Source organism: Scomber japonicus, chromosome 4 (genome assembly GCF_027409825.1).
Source record: "Scomber japonicus isolate fScoJap1 chromosome 4, fScoJap1.pri, whole genome shotgun sequence".
Classification (NCBI taxonomy): domain Eukaryota; kingdom Metazoa; phylum Chordata; class Actinopteri; order Scombriformes; family Scombridae; genus Scomber; species Scomber japonicus.
The window spans coordinates 7,485,400-7,506,384 of NC_070581.1; the positions used below are offsets into that span (position 1 = coordinate 7,485,400).

The 20,985-nt window shown below is 39.4% G+C and overlaps 1 protein-coding gene across 1 annotated transcript; it reads left to right on the forward strand.

Moving 5' to 3' along the window:
* The first annotated feature begins 6,275 nt into the window (after positions 1-6,275).
* si:ch211-220i18.4 (SRSF protein kinase 3) lies at positions 6,276-17,060 on the forward strand. Its single transcript, XM_053317351.1, has 14 exons — positions 6,276-6,350; positions 6,654-6,796; positions 6,971-7,027; positions 7,896-7,999; positions 10,976-11,084; positions 11,793-11,880; positions 12,004-12,091; positions 12,346-12,452; positions 12,785-12,953; positions 13,492-13,568; positions 14,488-14,595; positions 16,365-16,434; positions 16,601-16,693; positions 16,876-17,060. The coding sequence occupies exons 1-14, from the start codon at positions 6,276-6,278 to the stop codon at positions 17,058-17,060; spliced, it is 1,473 nt and encodes a 490-aa protein (XP_053173326.1).
* Positions 17,061-20,985: the final 3,925 nt, after the last annotated feature.

Below are 20,985 nucleotides of genomic sequence, written 5' to 3' on the forward strand. Positions count from 1 at the left end.
GTCCTTAAGTATGGAAGTTAAGGGGAGTCAAGGAACCAGGTTGTCTTTAAAAAAATACTATAAAAACAGTGTAAATTCTGGGGTGACTGTAAAATAAATAATGTGTAAATAAGTCACTACACATTTATTTGTTTATTGTCATTTGTCTATTTGCGCATTTTATATATGTATTTGTATTTAGCCATGCTAGCGCTTATGGAAGATAATGCTCACAATGTTCCACCCAAGATTAATTTTAATAATTTTAGCAATCCCCTTTTCTATTAGTGCCATCAGCAGGTCAAAATTACAATTGACAATGACATTCCCAACAGTCTCAGCTTTACTTATGTAACATATGCATTTGTGTGTATTGAAATTTTGCATTGATGAAAACACTGCTGATGTTTAAGCCATTTAAACCTTAACTAGCTCATGTTAGAACACAAACATGTTTTGCTAAGATTGTGATCATGGTAAACAATATACCTGCTAAACATCAGTATGTTAGCATTGTCAATGTGTCACTGACAAAGCAACTCTATACCAAAGTAAGCATCACATAGCTGCTAGCATGGCTGTAGACACTTGGTCTTGTGTACATAATGTATGTTTTGTCAGTTATTCTGTTATTCATTTATTTATTCTGGTAAGTCTGGCAGGTTTGATCCTCCATATCGCTAAGACATTTTGGAGAATCTTAGTTTTTTCAGCTATTGTATTGTCTCTACTAAATATACTCTTTATGTTTGACTTTTCATGCAACCCTTACTCACATGAAGATGAAGTCACAGTCACTTGACTGCAGTGAACTCAGTCATTTCAGCTCCACCTGCAAATGCACTCTCTGTAAAAATGCCTATGTCCACTCAATGTTAGAGCCCTGTCTAGGCTGAAAGAAATAGTGGAAACTGCTGCATCCACTGGATGGTTGTTAGAGCAGAATTGCTGCTAGTTATCAATTCCTCACTAAACAGCTGAATCCACATGTTTTGCTAACAAAACAGCTATGCCCTGATTTAAAGCTTTAATTTCAGTTTATATTTTGGAGTCTTACATGGATGCCATATCTGAACAGTGTAACAGCAGAGGAACGCTGCACTTCTTATCTTTTTCTATCAATTTTTCCTTTTCAGGTCTTTCAAGACTTAAATCAGATCAGACAAAATGACTATGAAACAAAGGTGCCTACGCTCCCTGTCTTTTATTAGTTTTTTTGTAATTTAATTTATTGTTTATTTATTTTGTTACATATGTTGTTGCTTAGTATTTTCAGATAAAGAAACATTCATGGCCTTCCCAATCGGATGTTAAATCTGTTTGGGAAGTTTGTTTATATTTTTTTGTTCGGTTGGTTTTTTCAGAAAAAAAAAACAAGAGCCTTTGTTATTTTTGTACCTATTGGTGTTTGTCTATCTACTCTCAAGATAGTTGTGAGTTATCATAAGTCAAAATCAAATTTACAGTCAGCTGTTGTAAAATTCTGATACAGTTTCAGTCTCCAATGTAAGTTTTGCAAGCGATCACCATGCACATCAGAGAAAGTGATGACCATTCTTTGCCATGCACATGAGTGTTACTAGTGGCTTACTAGCATAATATGCAGGACTCAGTTCAGATGTTTTTTTTTCATTTTTCCTGTAGATACATACTGTTCTTAAGTAATCCTGACTTTAGCACTCTCTAACTAATTGATAGGATGAACCTAACAACAACTTAATGTGATGTGATGCAATAAAGTGGTCCCAATGTTAATGAATGTCTGAAGTAGTTTTGCTATTACATTGTGCATTGGATTCTGAAAATCATTCTGATGGCAAGGAAAGTATTTATGTATGTATTTGACTAATAGTGCTTTTACACTATAAGTCACATTCACCTATTCACACACACTGATGGCAGGGTGCCAACATGCTCATCAGAGGGAGACTAATATTCACTGGGAGCAGTTTGGATTAAGTATCTTGCTCAAGGACACATCAGCATGTGGAACGGAGGAGCCAGGAATGAACCGACGATCTTCCGATAAGTGGATGACCGTTCTCCGTTCTTATGACGTTCTCCATCCTGAGCTACAGCCGCCACACAAATGGTAAGTGATACCCAAAACATTTTATTCGGGGTCATTTGAATATTGTATATTCCATGTTTAGTGAAGATTAGATGAAATATTCACCAACGAAAGTAAAACAAAAATGTGTTTACAAAATAAAAAAAACTTTCTGATGGAATTCAGCTTGACCTATATCAGTTGATAGTTATTAGCCAAAATGTAAAACACACAATAACTGACCACATGGTGGCACTATTGCTCCCATGTTTTAATATATTAAGCATTTGTACATGGGCCAATTGTCTATGAAGTATGCTTCAGCACTTTTCGAGGTAACTTTCAAACATTTCTCCCATTGACTTTCCATAATACATTCTAATACACTGACAAAATAAAGAGTGACGATAATAGTGTGAGTGCTGAATGCGGTTCTCGAACAATAAATAGCTCCAGTCAATTTAAATGCCAGCGAGACAGCATACACAATACCTGAACCTTGCAACCAATACAGCTACAGTAGATGGAGCGCAGTCATTAGTTTGTTTGAGAAAGGTCTTTAAGAGGTCAAAACAAAGTGACTGACTGGCTGTGAGAGAGAGAGAGAGAGAGTGCATAGTGAGGGACGGCATAGTTGCTGTTGCATGACAATGCCGGCGAAAGAAAAGAAAAAGATAAAAGAATAATACAGCAGACAATTTGACTTGTCAAACGAGGGGAGAGCAGAGGTGTAGATAATAACTTTAATGAATAGCTTCGGTCCTTGTACAGTAGGTGTGTCAGCGAGCCAGCATGCAGCTAAATGGAATGCAGCCAATATTAATTAGTTATACCTGTGTTTTTCCTGCTACGACTTCCATAAAACAAGACCATTTAAAAAGAGTTGTGTCTCCAATGTGTATTAACTTTATACTTCTACTGTTCTACTACTTTTTCTACTTCTATCATCAGTGAGCCAGGCTACAGACTCCATATTTGGACCTCCTCTCTCTCAGTGGTCTGTAAATGTGGGAGTGTGAACACCTGTCACACACAGCTACACAACTGGTAATGCCATACCTATATATGCACGGGCCTTCTAGATGTCGGCATCCCAAAACAAAACAATCTCCATGTGCTGATCTGGCCGGAGACAAGAGTTAAAAGTATCATTAGTATCAGTTAAACCGCAAAGTGATTGCTAAACATTCATTCGGTCAGTGTGTGTATCAAGTGACGACTGTGCGGTTTTCCTTCTTCTTGTGACTGGCAGGTGATAAAGTCTCTAATTTGTGAAATCTTACCCAGCCTTGAAAGTATTAAGTGTGTGTTTGTGTGTGTGTGTGTGTGTGTGTGTGTGTGTGTGTGTGTGTGTGCATCCAACCGTTAAACGTCACACAAGCAGGCTCAGCGTGTGCATGTTTCTTAAATTAGCAGCAGCATCACAGCAAATGAATGCAGGCCACGTTTCAGTGTAGGGTGGACAGGGGTTGGAGGGTCAGATAGGCCAATGTGAAGGTCAGGGAGAGTGTGTGTGTGTGTGTGTGTGTGTGTGTGTGTGTGTGTGTGTGTGTGTGTGTGTGTGTGCTGCTCCTCCAACACTAACAACATGAAGAACTTATAATAAATGTCGGGTTATATCACAAAATATTAGTATGAATTTCAGATTTTCAGAAATGGTCATATAAGCATGTGTATATGATATTTATCCCCTACTAACCCAATGATCTAGATCCATGCAGGTGCTGTTTTCATGTCTGTCCACAACACACAAACAAAAAAAAACACACACACACACATGCATGCTTCCTGCTCCTGAGGGAAGTGCCTTATTACATCTCTGTAAATAGAGAACAGTAACAGCAAGCACAGGCCTTTCAGCTTCAGCCAACATTACTTGGCAATAACAGGACACAGGAGGATGGATTACAAAAAAAAACAAACAAACATGCAAATACTAATGCTGTGCACTACAACAGCTGAATGTGTAAAGTTGTCTTTGAGTCTTTGTATCAGAGATGTTGCTTTATTAAAATGTTACACTGCAGTCTCACAAACGATGGTTCACTGTAGTTGAATTCACACAAACACATTAAAAGCTTCACAAAAATCAGACTCGTTGCAGGGTTGTAATGTGGTGTGTGTATTGGCTCGTTGTCTGTGCTGCTTTTATTGTTTGCTTTTAAGGCATTCAATCAGCTGATCCCCATTTAAGTCACTAAAGCTTTCAAACTAAGCCTCCTTCTGCTTCCTGGAGTCTTCTGACACAGTGTAAAGCTGTTGGCTGTTACATTATGGAACACCCTCTCTAATATGAACCCCATCTCAAACACCCTATTTATTTTTGGCTTTTGGACCTGCTGGACCACCTGCTATTTCTCAGTCTTCTATATCTGTGTTGCTTATTCTTACACGTTTGACTTTTAAAGGATAGGTGGACATTTTTAAGTCTATATATTAAACCTGCAGTGGGGTTTTTTTGGCCACTTGGGGGCAGCGAACAAGTTTGACATATTATTAAATTACCGTATATATATTTGATATGGCAATATTGCTAGCAACAGTTGTCTATTCACACATCCAGCGGTTACGAAGCAACATTAGCATTATTTGGAGTTGATAAATGTAAGTCCAGTATTCACTCTCCTTTTAGCTCCGTTTTGGGCTCTATCACCTTACCTCACTCTGTAACTGTCTCTTTCACAATCTTCACTGGAAATTTGCTGATTTAGTTTGTCTGTCTGCCATTTGGTGCTGTGCAGGTAACTTAGAGTTTATCACTGTTCTTTTGGGTAGTTTTTCTATAGATGATACGGATAAGAGTGGCAAAACTGAGCCAAAACAGCAAACCTATGTGATGTAAAACCAAAACAGTAAGCTAAAAGATGCTAAAATGCTCCATAGAGCAGATGAACTATGGCATAGCATGCTAATACCCAATTCACTGTGTTCATCACCATAAAGTTACTCTGTTCACTTTTCACATTGTCATTTGTCATTATATGTCTTTATATTTGGTTTTTGTAAAGCATTATGTCATTATTAATCTTGATAATAATGTGCATTATAAATGAAGTCACCTAACTCTGATGAGCATGTTGGCACCCTGCCTAACCACCCCAGATGTGTTTTAAGACATAAAAATACTCTGGTTTGAATAGTAATTTGTATCTGATGTAATTAATTCTATTCTTAAAGTGACATTTACTTCTTCCTCATTGAAATGTCAATGCATGAATGAATGTCTATGACGAACCAAATATTTATCATAATCATTTAAAAGTTTAGTCACTGAGTTCAAGTTTCAATGTGTCTGCAGGTTTCTGTTCCAACCAATCAAGAGCACACGACCAATCAACTGTCTAAAGACTGAGATCAGCTGATTAAATGAGTCAAGCTGTGTGCTCTTGCTGGGTTGGAATGAACCTTTATGGAATAGTTTGTACACCTCTGAAATAGATACACACCTTACCAGATACATGTTCACCCTTCAGCAGATGAATGTGTCAAACTCTGCACAGTGAAGCTTGAACATTCAAATGAGCAGTAGGCAAAATGTTCTAGTTTAAATATAAAAAAAATACACATGCTAAAATTCAAATGTGTTTGGCCTAGTCTTTGGACTAGTTTGAATGTGTATTTTCAAACACATTGAAGTGCCCTCAGTGCACCACTTCATTCATAGTGTGCTTCAGTTCAAATTGTTAAGGAGCCCTGATAAGAACCTGTTCCAGTCATGCACGTGAGGTTGAGAGGCCGTTGATATCTGAAAGGTGAAGGCCAACTGCTCTCACATTAAAGCCAGACACACACACACACACACACACACACACACACACACACACAGCATGTTTCATCTCACCTAGTCTCACTCCTTTCAACCCCAATCTCACTTTCCCTCTTTGTACCCTGCTCTTTATTACCCAGCAGCCCTTTGGCTGGGTGTTAATCTTGTGCCATGTCATAGAAGGAGTGTTAACAGCTCGGTGTTGGCAACAGAAAGCAGGGAATCAGAGTCCTTGGGATGTGGAAAGTTTTCCGAACATGCGTGACCACACACTCACACACATCCAGCAGTGAATGTTGAGACTTGTAGTGTATATTTAGAATTACATAGAATGTGACTTTCCTTTGAAATATCTTGAAGTCAAAGTTCCCAATTGCTAATGGGTAAAATATCACAGGTAAGAAAGGAAGAGAAAAAAAGAGAAATCCTTCCTCATTTGACATTGGTTCCCATGCCTTTATTGTGATACTTTATATCATGATGGAGGTCGGGGATCCCATTCTAAAGCCAGGTTTAGAAATCTGTGATCCCTGTGGCCTGAGGGTCAAACTCCCTGTGAGACAGAGTGGGGGGAAAAAAATCAGCAGCTGTCACTCCCTCTCTTCTCTCAGTCTGTTTGGCCTCACGCGACACTCCCCTCATCTTATAACTGCTTTGCTTTCATTGCTTTCCCACAGTAGATGACAAGGAAATTGAGGAATTGAGAGAGAGAGAGAGAGAGAGAGAGAGAGAGAGAGAGAGAGAGAGAGAGAGAGAGAGAGAGAGAGAGCGAGCAGGAGTGAAAGAGGAATATAAATCACACATGGACGCAGGTAAAGCCTTCGCAGTGAGGAGGCTGCTGGGGATTTCCATGTTTAGACCCTGCTGACTGCTGCTGCTACTGCCGTTCCCAGCCTCCTGACAGATCCACCGGACCCCCCACCCACCATCAACCCCACCTCCTCTTCCCATCCCATATACCCCCACAACCTCTCAACCGCGCTCAACTCTGTTTTCAAGTGGTGCAACATTAAAGGTGCAGTTTTGCTTACTATTGCTACTATTACTGCCTCGCTCTTCACTTTTTATATACCAGATATTTTACCTCTACAAGCTGCTGATATCCACCTTTTTTTAAATACTTCAACATACCTGCCTTTTGATTTGCTTGGCTGGCTGACCTGCTGTGTCTGTAGGCTGAAGAGCACCATGCAGAGGAGTCCCCACTCAGCTTCTGCTCAACAGCATCACAGGTGAGTATAGACACTTTTTTATTCATGACATAGAAAAAACCCCACATTGTTTAACTTTAAATACTGGAAAATATAACTTCAGAGACACTGTGTTTAAATCCTGAACGCACATAAGTTCTGTTTGTTTTTTTTAAAACCAGAAACCAGTATTACATTTCCTTGCATTCTTGCTTAATCTCATCAATATGTGGCTTGGCTCATGAACCTTTTTTCCCCTGGCCGCAGCATTACAGTATGGAGCAGTTATGCTTAGCAGAGCAATGCACAAATAAAGCACACCAACATTATTTTAAGCATCATGGAGGTGACTTAAATGGTAGCTTAGAGTTTCAGGTTGGCTATCACAGTGTCAAGCCTTCACAGGTGGTTATATTACAAATTATGCAGGAATAAAAGAAAGTATGTGCAGTTTTTCTTTTAAAAGCACTCTGTAGTACTGTACATAATATACATTCTAATGGATGTCATTATTTTCAGATAGAATGTGACAGAAACTCTTCCAGCCATCTTCTACAGTAGATATCCACAGCAGCTGGGATGCAGGGTTATCAGGTTGCGTGAACACACTTTCAAAAATGATTTACAGCTGAGTCAGAAATAGTGCAACTTCCGATGGTGCTCGCCCGCTCTAAGCCAGGCAGTGGGACAAGTTTCCATTGCAGGTTTTAGTCTGTGAGAAACTACTAAAAGTAGTTCCAGTGTCCCGGCTGCCCCCGGCAACTCGACACTGACACACACATATACAGAGGCAGGAGACTACATGCTGTTGTTGATGTCTGCCACAGAGTGATGCTGTCACTGATTCACATACATGTACATCTGTGTGTGTGTGTGTGTGTGTGTGTGTGTGTGTGTGTGTGTTTTACAGAAGTAAAGCTGGGTCGTCTAATAGTTTCGAGGCCCTAGGATGCCACGAACAGCTGGATCAAAAGGACAGCCCGGCCTCTGAAGACCCCAGAGAATACTGTTACGGTACAGCAGAGTCTCTTAACTCACTCCATCATCTGCATATGTGCTCATTAACTGCTGCAACCGTTTCTAAACTTTTATAGTCAGCCTCTCCGTCCCCTCAGAGAACATGCCTCTGTTAAATTCTGCAATTTCTCCTTTTTCTTCCAACTAAAGCTACAGTACACTGCTCAAAACAAGACATAAACACATATGAATATGTTAAACATGATACAAATCCACTTAGTGCACACATTTGACATAAGTTTGTGCTTGTCTTTAGTTACTCCACTTATCACAAGTTGCTTCACAGTTCCATTTGACATTATTATCCAAATTCAATCAAGGAACTAAAAGTAAAAATGTCTACATGAGTCACTATGAGGTCATACTTACAGCCACAGTGGTGCTATGTGCTACATGTTAACAGCAACATGCCAACATACTCATAAGATAGTAGTTATTAGTTCCACAGTGGGGAAATTTACATTATTGCAGCAAAGTGGATAGCAAAAATAGAAGATCAATAAAAAGAATAAAGAACAATAAATGATAAAAAAGTACAAATGCAATAACAAAAACAACAATAGAAGTAAAATATAGTATATATAGGTATAATGTGGACCATATTTACCATTTTAGTTTAGGGTGCAACGTAATGTAGCAAATAACACAAAATACAGCTGATGCTGGTGGGAGTATCATTACTGTTTGCAAGTATACTGCCCTCATTAGACAACAACTTTTGGCAACAGATACAACAGCAAAACAGATGAATGAATATTTCTGGCTTGTGACCTATAAATGCAAAGAGTTGCTTCTCTTGACCCTTGTGGCCATACTCTCTCCTTTCATCACCACTTTAACTTGCTGTATCTTCTTGGCAACTTGCCACCCTGACCTTGGTCGCTGTTCTCTCTTTCCTACCTGCCAGCTGTGCAGCTCTCCGTACCTCTTAAGAGCAGATAAGCTGCTGGATAGTGATACCACAGATACCTGACACAGCAATAAATCATACAGCAGCTTACATCATGTTCACTTTTAATAGAAGTATGAGATTCAATGTCAAGATTTCTGACAACGTCCAGGAACTGATATAGGCTTATGAATCATCATTTTTCAGTGTCCTGCTGGCACATTTGAATGTATTACTCACTACAGACATGTTATAGCTTAGAGGAAGTTGTAATGCCAGAAATAGCATTAATGCCACATTTTAGTCCTCTTTCTGTAAGCTCTCTAAATACCAGATGAAGAATGTAAACTATATAAGAAGGTTTTAAATTTCATTAATTTGTATGGCTGAAGGATCAAGAGAGCAACCCTGCAATTGATATTTAAAGGTTGAATATGTAGAATATTTATTAAAAGCTATATTTTTTAAAAATAATACAGCCACGGGGCGTTTTGAGGGGTACAGAATGAAAGTATTGCTTTTCCATAAAAAAAAAAAATTAGTCTGAATTAATATTTGTAAATTTTTGACGGGTTCGACAATGACGTTCTGACACGTTCTGTGTACACTGTACCAGCCAATTAGCGGCCGGAATTGCGGGTTGCCAGGGTTGTCTGTTGTTCCGGTGCAGCTACTGTAGGCTGGCACTGGGTGAAATGGAGTTGTAAACAAGCAGAGCCGTGTTGGACTTACTAAAACCAGCGTTTTTTGCTCTCAAGTACAACTTTTCATCACAAAACTTCGAAGGTAAGACAGAATATCTGTTAGTCGCTGTAAATAAGTGGTTGTTTACCTTTGTATTCTTTGGCTGCTGGTTCACTGAGTTTTTAGCGCAATAATAGTGGTACTGTTGTACTCGGCAGGGTCTTAGCTTTCATATGAGATGCTATTTGTTTGTGTACCATGAAGTATCAAAACGGCAGCAATGGAAATGTGGAGAGTGGGTTGACTTTCTGACGCTATTCGGATTTTGATATTTGATCATTAATATGCTTGGTGTTTGAGTTGTGTTTGGTGTGTGTAATACTGACGTGCTTGTAGCGGAGTTTCTCCTATTTAATTTGATGTGCAGTATGACTGTATTGCTACATCATTAGGGGATCATCCCTATGTTTCCCGGGTCCTATGTTCCCCGCTTTGTATGTGACCGGGGAACATAGGGATGATCCCGTCTACAGTTGGCCAGTTAGCTGAGTTAGCCGCCGAGTTAGCAGATGAGTTAGCAGCCGAGCTAGCAGCTGAATTAGCAGCCGAGTTAGCTGCCGAGCTAGCAACCGAGTTAGCCGCGATCGGGGAACATAGGTACGCTCCCCAGGTTTAACTGCTACTCCCACTGGCGTTACAATGTACAACAATAAAAGCACCAACTCTATCGTTATGGTTTTCTTAATAATAAAAGGCAACGGGTGTTTTATTTTGTGAAAATTACCAGAAGTGCGTTAGTCGCTACGGCTAACTTCAGTGGCACCGAATTCGCAGGAACAAAACTTTAAGCAGATGTTATTCGGACAAATTAGCGTCACATTGTGGATCTAAAGGGCTACTTTCTCGCCTAAAAAGGTTAGACATGTGGATAAAGTGGTATATTTACAGAGTTAGAGCTAAAATAAAATCTGCTTCAGCCTGCTGATTTCAGCTTGGGTAGGAACGAAATGCATTATGGGTTATCATGTAGTTTACTGACTGGTCTGCTCACGCTGATCAGGCTACAGAAACAAGCAATCATTTTGAGTTGGGAGCTAGCTAGCTAATCGATTACACACCACTCAAAGAAAGACTTCCAGTTGAAGACTGGCTAACGTTAAATACTGTTGTAAAATTAATTGGTCGAAATTAGTCGGTACTCTGTATGATTCATCACTTGATATGACGCTGGCTAATCGACTGACGCACTCGGCACCGGACCTGGCAACCCGACTGCTGGAATTACTTTTTGGTTGTTGCGACTACGATCTCGAGACATTAGATGGCGTTATTCTGCTCATTCTACATATTCTACCTTTAAATTAAAATGTCATTAATGTATCATACTTGTTTCTCCTCAGGTGGGTACCACCCTGTTCACATAGGTGACACATTCAACAGAAGATACAAGGTGGTGTCTAAGCTTGGGTGGGGCTATTTCTCTACTGTGTGGCTCTGTCTGGACCTCAGGTAGGCTTAATTAGGGACTGTATGAAAATGATTAAAATGGGGACAGGGGGGTGAATCTTACATTTCACTTTTCAAAAAGATGGAGCCTCTCAGGCATTATAAATATTTTCTGTGGCCCTCAATTTTGCACATTATGAGCATAAAATTGTAACATTGACTTCTAAATTCATGGCAGAAAAGCTCAATATTCCAGCTACACTCTATTTTCTAATTAAATGAATACAAAATAAAAAAAAAAAACCCTTATCACAGAATGGGCCAACTTTATATGACCTGTTGCCTATTTTTTACTACTAAGACTAAAGAGAAAAAGGAAACAAGGAATTGATAAAAATGTGTATTTTTGTATGAGTTTCCCAAAACTGGCATAATGGTCATATTTCCTATAGTGACTGTGATTGGAAAAATGTATAAATCCTGCAAGAAAAGCCTAAAATGTAAGTTTTGTATGAGGAACCTTCCCTTTAACAAACTAAAATCAACACAAATACACAATAACCACCATTTCCCCCATTTTGTACAGTCCCGTACAAAGTCCTTCCATTTGTTCAACACTGAGACATTAAACTTTGTGTTTTATAATGATAATTGTCTGTTAGTGATACCAACTCTCAGTTTTCATAGATTCAGAAGAGACTAAACTCCTCTGTACTCTATGTAGTATGTGCTGTTCTGATGTGGTGTCTAATATGAGGTCTGTGTTTGCAGGCTGGGTCAGCATGTTGCCGTGAAGGTGCTGAAAAGCGGACCAGGCTTCACCCAGGCAGGACAGGATGAACTGACTCTCCTACGATGTGTTAGTTACCCGTGACTTGCTTTTCCCCTTCAATGTCTTACTGTCATCTCTTTGGATTTTGCATATTTTCTTTGCCGTTTAGAATAGACTCACTCTTCCACCTCTTCTTCTCTCTTTCATCAGGCCAGCGGTCCTACGAGCCGTCACCCCTCCAGCCAAAGGATTGTTCGGCTGCTAGATGAGTTCAAGCTGGTCGGGGTCAACGGGATCCGTATCCTTTTTTTACAAGCTGCCATTTCTTGGCCCTGCACTTTTAACCTGAAACCAAGCACTTAAGACTTTGGTTGGACAGTCAATATCAAAGTATGATACTACATGAATTTCCAGGAGCTTTAACAGAACATTGTTTCCAGACATGGAGAGACATATAATATGCAGATAGCATAATGTTGGCTCACTGTGTTGCATTGGATCATGTATTTAATACTGCTGGCCAATACCTTGACCTTAATACCTGCTGGTTAGACATGTGCCTGGTGCTGGAGCTGCTGGGGCCTGACCTGAGGGACTGGCAGCTATGTTTTGGAAATCCAGGACTGCCACAGCCATGGGTCAAACAAATACTTACTCAGGTATTAAATATTTTGAGTGAGGAAAACTGTATTTTATTAAACATTTTGCTGCATTTAACACATGCTGAAGTGGTATTCATCTTCCTAGTAACTCTTGTCAAGAAAGCAAATAAATATTTTACAAAATGTCAAACTATGATTTTAATGGACAGTAAGCAATTGATTTTTTTAATGTCGTAAAAACATGGAATTTTACACAAATGAAAAAGTAGCTGGTAGAACATGATTTTTTTTGCATTGAAATATTAGTGTTAGGCCCTGGTGTCCAGTTTTCATAGATAAAGTCAGAGGTCAGGAGAAACATCATCATAACTGTTTTGTGTTTTGTGTAGGTTCTGCAGGGTCTCAACTACCTTCACACTCACTGTAAAATCATCCACACAGACATCAAGCCAGAGAACATCCTGCTGTGTTTGGAGGAGCAGTGCCACAAAGTACCAGCAGGGGGCAGCAACTTTTCCTCTGTCTCTGTACTAACTGGGAAGGAGGCCAAGTCCACAGGCACAGTTGTTTTTTTTATTGCTACAGATGCTGAAGATTGTTTAAGAGTGAAGTCTCAGAGCTGTACAGTTTACAGCTGAGCTGTATCCATACACGATTCAACTAATGTGTGTACAAAGCAGATATACTTCTGTGCCAAATCTGCGCCACACAATTTGAGGATATTGGGCTTATATTGAATTTTCAGTATACTTTATATATTTTTCATATTGCTTGAAACTGATGGTGCCATTAAATGCAGCACAGTCAATAATCAGGGCATGTTATACCATAAAAAAGGCAAGAAGAAAATAAGAATAAAGCATCTATTTATAATCATTCCATATGTAATTAAACACATTATATCATTTCAGAGATGGACTAAATAACTGTCCAGTATCTGCATTTTTCATAAAACAGAATTTTCTAGCAAACTCATGTACATGAATATACTATACATGACACAATTTCCATCTAATGTTTGGATAGTGTTGATTTTATTGTTTTTCTCTGTTACAATTAGATGTTCTAATATGTTATTTATTGTTGTTTCTTTCAGAGAAGAAACAGGTGAACCCCTACAGTTTAAAGGAAATTAGAGTGAAGATCGCTGACCTGGGCAGCTCCTGCTGGGTGGTCAGTAGTTGTTCTGTGCTTTACATACAGCCATTATTTGAGCTTTCATTTTGACATATTACATTAGCCTATAGTATCTGGCATTTGTAAAATCTTGCATATCTAGACCTACAAGAGGGATTATACAAGGTATACATTTTGGTCTCATAGGATCTTAAAGCCTTTGAAAACTTGTTCCATTCAAAGAATTCTGATTGGTGCATGCAAGTATGTGACATCACCTTTTTCCAACTGAGCCCCACTCACTCCAAAACTGAAATCTAATAACTAGAATTCCATTGTGCTGATGTTGGACCATTGCCCTAAGTAATAAACTAATTGAAATTGAGGTTTTTAGTGACTTTAAGGCACTGAATATCAATCTTCTCCATTAGCTTATTACTACAGGGTATTTGAAGGTGATGTCAAGCATCTCTGTGGACCAATCAGCAAAATACTTTAATTTGAAACCCTGCTTTCAGGAGATCAAAAAAATTCAATCAATTTAGACAATATCACTTGATTCCAATGCAGCTTCATTTTTTAGCAGCCGTATTAAAGGAGCAGTAGGTAGGATTTAGTGGTATCGAGTGGTGATGTTGCAGATTTCAACCAATTGAATACCCATCCCCTCCTCCTCCCCTTCCAAGTGTACACGTACACTAATTAAAACATTATGAATATTATATTCCATTTCTGCCAAGTCTGTTCCACTAGATGCCACCAAATTCTACACACTGCACCTTTAATGAATTGATTTGCTTTTTCAAGATAAACTGTATACTACATGATCTCAGATATTTAGAAATCATCATTTATTGCACATACTGTAACAGACCTGAATGAAACCTTTCCGTCTGTTTTGTTTCTCTCTCTTTCTCTCTCTCTCTCTCTCTCTCTCTCTCTCTCTCTCTCTCTCTCTTTCTCTCTTTGTGACCAGTACAAACATTTCTGTGAGGAGATCCAGACCCGTCAGTATCGCTCACTAGAGGTCTTACTGGGTTCTGAGTACGGCCCGCCTGCTGATATCTGGAGTGTCGCCTGTATGGTGAGAGACAAACTACACTGAAACACTTAGTGAAATATTCAAATCCAAAACTCTTTTTTATGCTGCCCCTGTTTCATTAAATGGAAATATTACAGATGTCTGCTAAATCATTTTATAACCTTTCTCCCCAAAGTTCATCGTGACACATTTTACATCTTTGGAAACTTTAGGCTCTCCACTAAAATCTAAAATAACATTCTGTGTGTTTGAACAAAGTTTGGTTGCATAGTCAGGACTGACTGAGTTTTGGTCAGATCTGTTAAAGGGCTGCCTGAGGCTTTGAGTCCCCACTAGATCTCTAAAATCTTACATCAGGTAATATTAGAAATGGCAATGAAATACAAATGTAGCTGTCTACCACAAAGAAAAAATTAACAACTAAGCTGGGATTCAGACCAAAATCAGCCCTGCGTCAATGCAGTGAAACTGGAGCCGGTTAAACTTTTTGATGTCTGAATGCAGCCAATGAGTCTACAGCCATGCTAACTTCTCTGTGAGACTACTTAGACATAGCTGTGCAGTGATCTAAATGCTGATGTTCTAACATCCAAATGAATGCTAACACGCTGATGTTAAGCAGGTATAATGTTTAGAATGATCACCGGGAGCATGTTTATGTTCCCACAGCTTTATGTTCCCACAGCTTTATGTTCCCACAGCTCTATGTTCCCACAGCTCTATGTTCCCACAGCTCTATGCTCCCACAGCTCTATGCTCCCACAGCCCTGTGTTCCCACAGCCCTGTGTTCCCACATTTCTAAGAGATTATTAAAATTTAGACCCTATGTTCCCACAGCACTTCCTGGTACCTCTGTGAGGCTACAGATGAAAGTCCCTCATGAGCAATAATTTACAAATCAAGCACTGGGGCGGGCACAACGCTGTCCTGATAGGGCCGTCTTTTTGCGCTCACAAGATCAGGTAGACCAGGCTTTTCTCCTCATTGGGTTGACCAATCCATCTGATGCAGTACGGCACATGGGCTTTGAGCATTGGCATAGCCAGGGACTTATGGAGTTGAATTTTCAAATTTCACAAATTTAAAACATTTAAATGTTGAAGTTCTATCTATTCCATCCTGCTGATGCCTGACTATCATGCTGGAGACTGGGGTTTGTTTCCCACTTTGGCCAAAAAGATTCACGTGTGACCCTGGGTGCTGTAGACCCAGACCAGTGTGGGGAAAATTTTGGGGGATGAATGTAATGGATGCAGTTGTAAAATACAACCCTAAGCCTAACCCTAACCCTGTGGGAACATAGAGCTGACCCCTGATCACCATCTCAGTTTTGCATGCTAGTGTTCTAACACTTGCCAATTAGCATTAAAACATATAGCGGATGCTGATGGGAATGTCAGTTTTGCAGGTTTTAGTCGGAAAACAAAGTACTGAAAAAATTAAAATGCTGACTTGATGATTAATGCCAGATGAAAATTTAAAGAGGGGCATGCATGTCCAAAGTAAATTTCCATCACGGTTCGTCCAATCATTGTTGAAGATTTTTGCTCACATGTCAATCTCTTAGTGCCTCTTAAAGAAAAATAATCACTAAAGCAGTAGGTTTCATCCTCTGGGGACCATGGCTGGCTGTAATATCATGGCAATCCATCGAGTAGTAGATGCTGAGAACAACATAGGCTATAACAGTTAGTGCCACAATTAAAAAAACAATCAGTTGAGTCACTGCTCATTGTGGTAGGGTTGCTCTTCCCTATAAACTCACTTGGCCACACATCTCACCCTGTAATTTTCTCCTGCTTTCACTCAGGCCTTTGAGTTGGTCACTGGAGACTCGCTGTTTGAACCTAAAGCCGCCGGGTCCTTGTCCCTGGAGGAAGGTACTGTTCAGTACAGTGTGCTGACACTGATAGGGGGCATGACAAGTACTCACACAGGATTAAATGAGATTACACTGTAGCTGCATTGAGCCCCCTATTGTAATTGTTGGTGTACTTTATGCTAATGTATACTATAAATGTGTGTGTCTGATGCCTTCCCTCTCAGACCACATAGCCCAGATCATGGAGCTGCTTGGTAAAATCTCGCCAGCTGTTGCCTTGTCTGGCAAATACTCCGCAGACTACTTCACTCAAAGAGGTAAGAGGTTGATTTTCGTACTTTGCAATTACATTTAATTTAGAAACTCAGTCACAAAATGACCAAATGCTGCAGCAGTGGCAATCCCTACATTTTTTTTAGCACTTAAGAATTCATTATTTTGTAAATGTATGAGTTAATTTCTACTCATGATCACCCTTGTGTAATATGCCATCATTCAGGTGATCTGCGACGTGTCAGAACTCTGAGGTTCTGGGGTCTCTACGACGTCCTGGTGGAGAAATATCACTTCCTGTTAGAGGAGGCCTCTGGATTCTCAGACTTCCTTCTATGCATGTTGGATTATCATCCAGAGAGGAGGGCCACCGCTGCACAGTGCCTCTGCCACCCTTGGCTGACCTCCTGAAAACTTCCTAAAGGCCCCACAGGCCTCATCCCTATCTGCAGTCCTAACAGACAGATGCTCTCAGCAACTGGACATGGCCAATTTCTGAATGTGCCAGCCATCTGTGTGATGCTTAAAATCCACAGGGAATCTTTGAAATGTTATACTAAAAGAATGCAAAAGAGGTATTTAGACAATAGTTTGTGTATCTTACTCACTCTGATTTGTAAGATTTTGTGGAATGTGGTGTTCAACATCAGAGAACATCGTCTTTTTCTCTCCACTGTTGCCCCATTAAGCACTTTATGCTGCAAAGGTGTTTCCTCACCTATAGATCTGAGGTTAGCAGGGTTGCTAGACTGCCCGACCTTTGAGCCTTATTCGTACTGTAGCAGCTCTTTTGAGGAGAATATGATGGTGTATTGTTTATTAGACTAACGGGCACTAACACTGCTAGCCAGTGTGAAGTTGTCAATGTGATGCTAACTCTGAGTGCAGCTATTATACAGTAAGATTGAATGTGCTATGATATGAGAGAAAACAAAATGTATACATGTAATGAACTTCAACACCTAATGCTTTTCTTTTATCTTAGGTTTTATACCATGTAATGAACAGTTGAAAAAATAAAACAGATTTATTACAATGCAAAAGTAAGTCAAGTCAATTTTTTAATTTTGGTTTTGATTTGATAAAATAGTAGAGATACAGGCAGCAAAGGTCCCCAGCTGAAATAATATAGACATTGCTGTTACATGTTATGCATGTTACCACTAGGCCACTAAACACCGGACTTCCATATTCTATTTACTTTTTTAAGGCTGTATTCAAGTTAAAGCTCTAGATTAGAGGTGGCTCCCGTAGGGTGGCTATTATACTGTATAAACAACATAGGGAACATTCTCGCACTTTATTTTAAATATTTGTACAATGGATCAACTGACTATGTGTAATGTGAAAGTGGCATCCCACAGAGTATTATCACTCAAGTCTGCAGTTTCTCTCAGCTGTGCTGAACTTTTGGTTTTCAAGCCTATAAACCCTGCTGTTATGAACCGTATTTCAGCTCAAAGCAGCTGTTTTCTGGGAAAAACTCACTGTACGCTACCTGCCCAATACCAGTCATCAGAAAAACAACTAACTGGTGAACAAAGAGAAGCATGTTGAAGCTAAAGCTCCAGATGTTTTAGTTGTTATTTGACTTTCATTGATCAGGTGTACAGAAACAAGACTCCAAATGAATGGTAATGCTGCTCTGCATCTGCTTGACATGTAAGTTGCCAAATTTTTGCTATTGTGTTACTTTGCAGCAGGTTCTACTGCCCCCAAGAGGGCAAAAAATTAATCAATTTAAAAAGCTTCCATGCACACAAAATAGGGACAATCTTGATATCTGAATTTAGTCTGTTGGCATTGCAAATTTCCAGTTTTTGTTTTGGTTTAGTTTTATGGCTAAACTTCATTAAAGAAAGGTATATTTATACAATCCTACTGTTATTGTTCTTTTACCCTTATATACATCATAAATCAGAATTCAGACTATAGATGACATCAGCTTTTTTTATTACAAATACATTACTTTTCATTCATACACCACCGCAACACTGTATTTGAAATATTCTGTACATTGTTCTCAAATATAACTTATGTTGATGATGATGTACACTCATGCTACACAGTACTTTACCAAGCTTTGAATTGTAAAAAAACACCAAGTGTGACAGACAGGTTCAATATACAAATTATGACAATTTGACCTTTTCACAAAGAGAATACCCCTCTTTCACTCTCCTTGTTTCTACTAAGACAACAAGCATCAAAAATGATTTGACTTGTCCTCATTAATATTTATCACAATAGTATCAACAAGGGGATTCTGTCCAGAACCCATATTTGACAACTGTATACATAGTATGTACTACCATAAATAGATTATACACTGTCTACATATTTACTGTGAAACTGTTTAATAATAATGTTTTGTCTCTCAGTTTTTCATCCTATCCAGCTGTAGGCTCGGCACTCCACCAGTGGGTTTTCTTTATAAACGACCATATATCCACATTCTGTCTTGATGCGGCGACACTTCCTGGGCCATGAGGTGGGCGTCATTGGCCTGAAAGGAGAGAAGAAGGGAAGATAAATAGTGAGACTATGAGAACCAGCCACAATAACAGAATGCCCATAAACTTTATATACAGTAATTGAAATCAATTAATATGACTTGAAATGAATGATGCACTCACGCAAAGCAGTAGAAACCAAACTCATGACAAGAGCACATGTCACAGCCTCTCCAGAAAGTCTCTCCTGGTTTGTAGTACTTGTCTTTATATGAACAGATACCTGTGAAAGAAATGAGAACCACAATGATATATCTATCTCTTTTGTGTCCAGATGTTTATGTTTTCCTTTCCTTTCCAGTTTAACCTACACAGTCTAACCTACTTTGAGCCCTCTGGGTGAATATGTACATATTTTACAGGCTACAAAACATTTCAGAGGCTTTAAATGTCTGTCCTTATGGCAGGACCTGTAAAGCCCTGCTTCAAGAGGTCAGCATATCAATGCCTAAATCTAGCATCCACGATGAGTTCTCCTATTCCTGCAGCCTGTAGGAGCTATCCTTATGGGGTACTTCTGTCATCTTGAGAGGGGTATCAATAGGAACGCACTGATCTGCTGTGAAGAGCCTCACGGGGCTCAATGCAAGGTCAGGGTATAGAGGACAGAGTCCGTGGTCAGCCGGTACCAAGTGTTGATTTATGATCCCTGGACAGAAATGTAGTGTTCCCAGCCTGGGCTTGTGCGTACAAATGTGATGCACATGATTTTGAATGATAAATCTACAGAGAAACAAGAATAGTCCTTACCTTTTATGTGGTATGCGGAGGCTTCTGTGCATCCATTGCTCAACAGAAGGATGAAGGACAGGCATAAAGTGAACTCCAGCGATAGGGAGCATCCATGAACATTAGTTATTGGATGTAACATTGTAAAAAAACAAAATGAATTGAAGAAAAATAAGTTACTATTTGGTACTGTCAAATCTTCTTTTCCCAGTTATCAGTTATCTTATCCTCTAAGCATTAATTCTGACTCTCTATCAAGAGGTTTGGTTTAGTCTTATGTGACTGTTCCTTGAAGTCCAATAAAGTCCTTGTGATGGCCTGGTAGATGCTGGCTAATATTTATACTCTCACATCTCTACTGGGCAGAGAGAGAGAGAAAAAAAAGAAAGTATGTCCACATGTTTAATTCCCTGGTTTCCTCCCAAAAACGTTTGTTTCAGAGCGAGGTGTGTTTGGAGTTTGGCTGTGTACCCATGCATCCCTAAATATTACCCTTGGCCCTTGCTGGCTATGTAAGGCTGCGTGGGTGAAACAATGGTTCTCTAACAGGATAGTTGATTGATTCAGTGGTGGCCTCTGTCAGCTTTTTGTTCATTTAAAAAAAAGTGTATCTTTCTCTATTGTTTCTTTTTGTTTGTCTATTTACTATCTAGCACCGTCATTTCATTTCTTTCTTTTTAACATACACATTCCCCCCTTCCCCCTCTCTCTATCAACCCACCACCTCCTGATGTGCACAGATGCTGACTATTAAAGCTAAATCTATTTTTATGACTGCTGACATTGTCAAAATACAACTCTTTGTGCTGACATTGTCCCTTGTGTGAGGGAAATTGGTTCGAGCCAAATGATCACAAAACTGCATTCTGACACAACAGAAATGTATGAAACACACTGCAAACTTTTAAATCTATTTTTTCTTTCATTCCAAGCAACTTAACCTTTGGAGGTACAAGGAATTTGCAGCAGACTGTCAGTACTTTTTCCCACTGGAAAGCCAGCGACATCTGATATTCAGAAGGGAAATGACGAGCGTGTCATGGTTTGATATTTTGTGTTATTAACTGTTTACATATGCTGCAGTACACATAGCA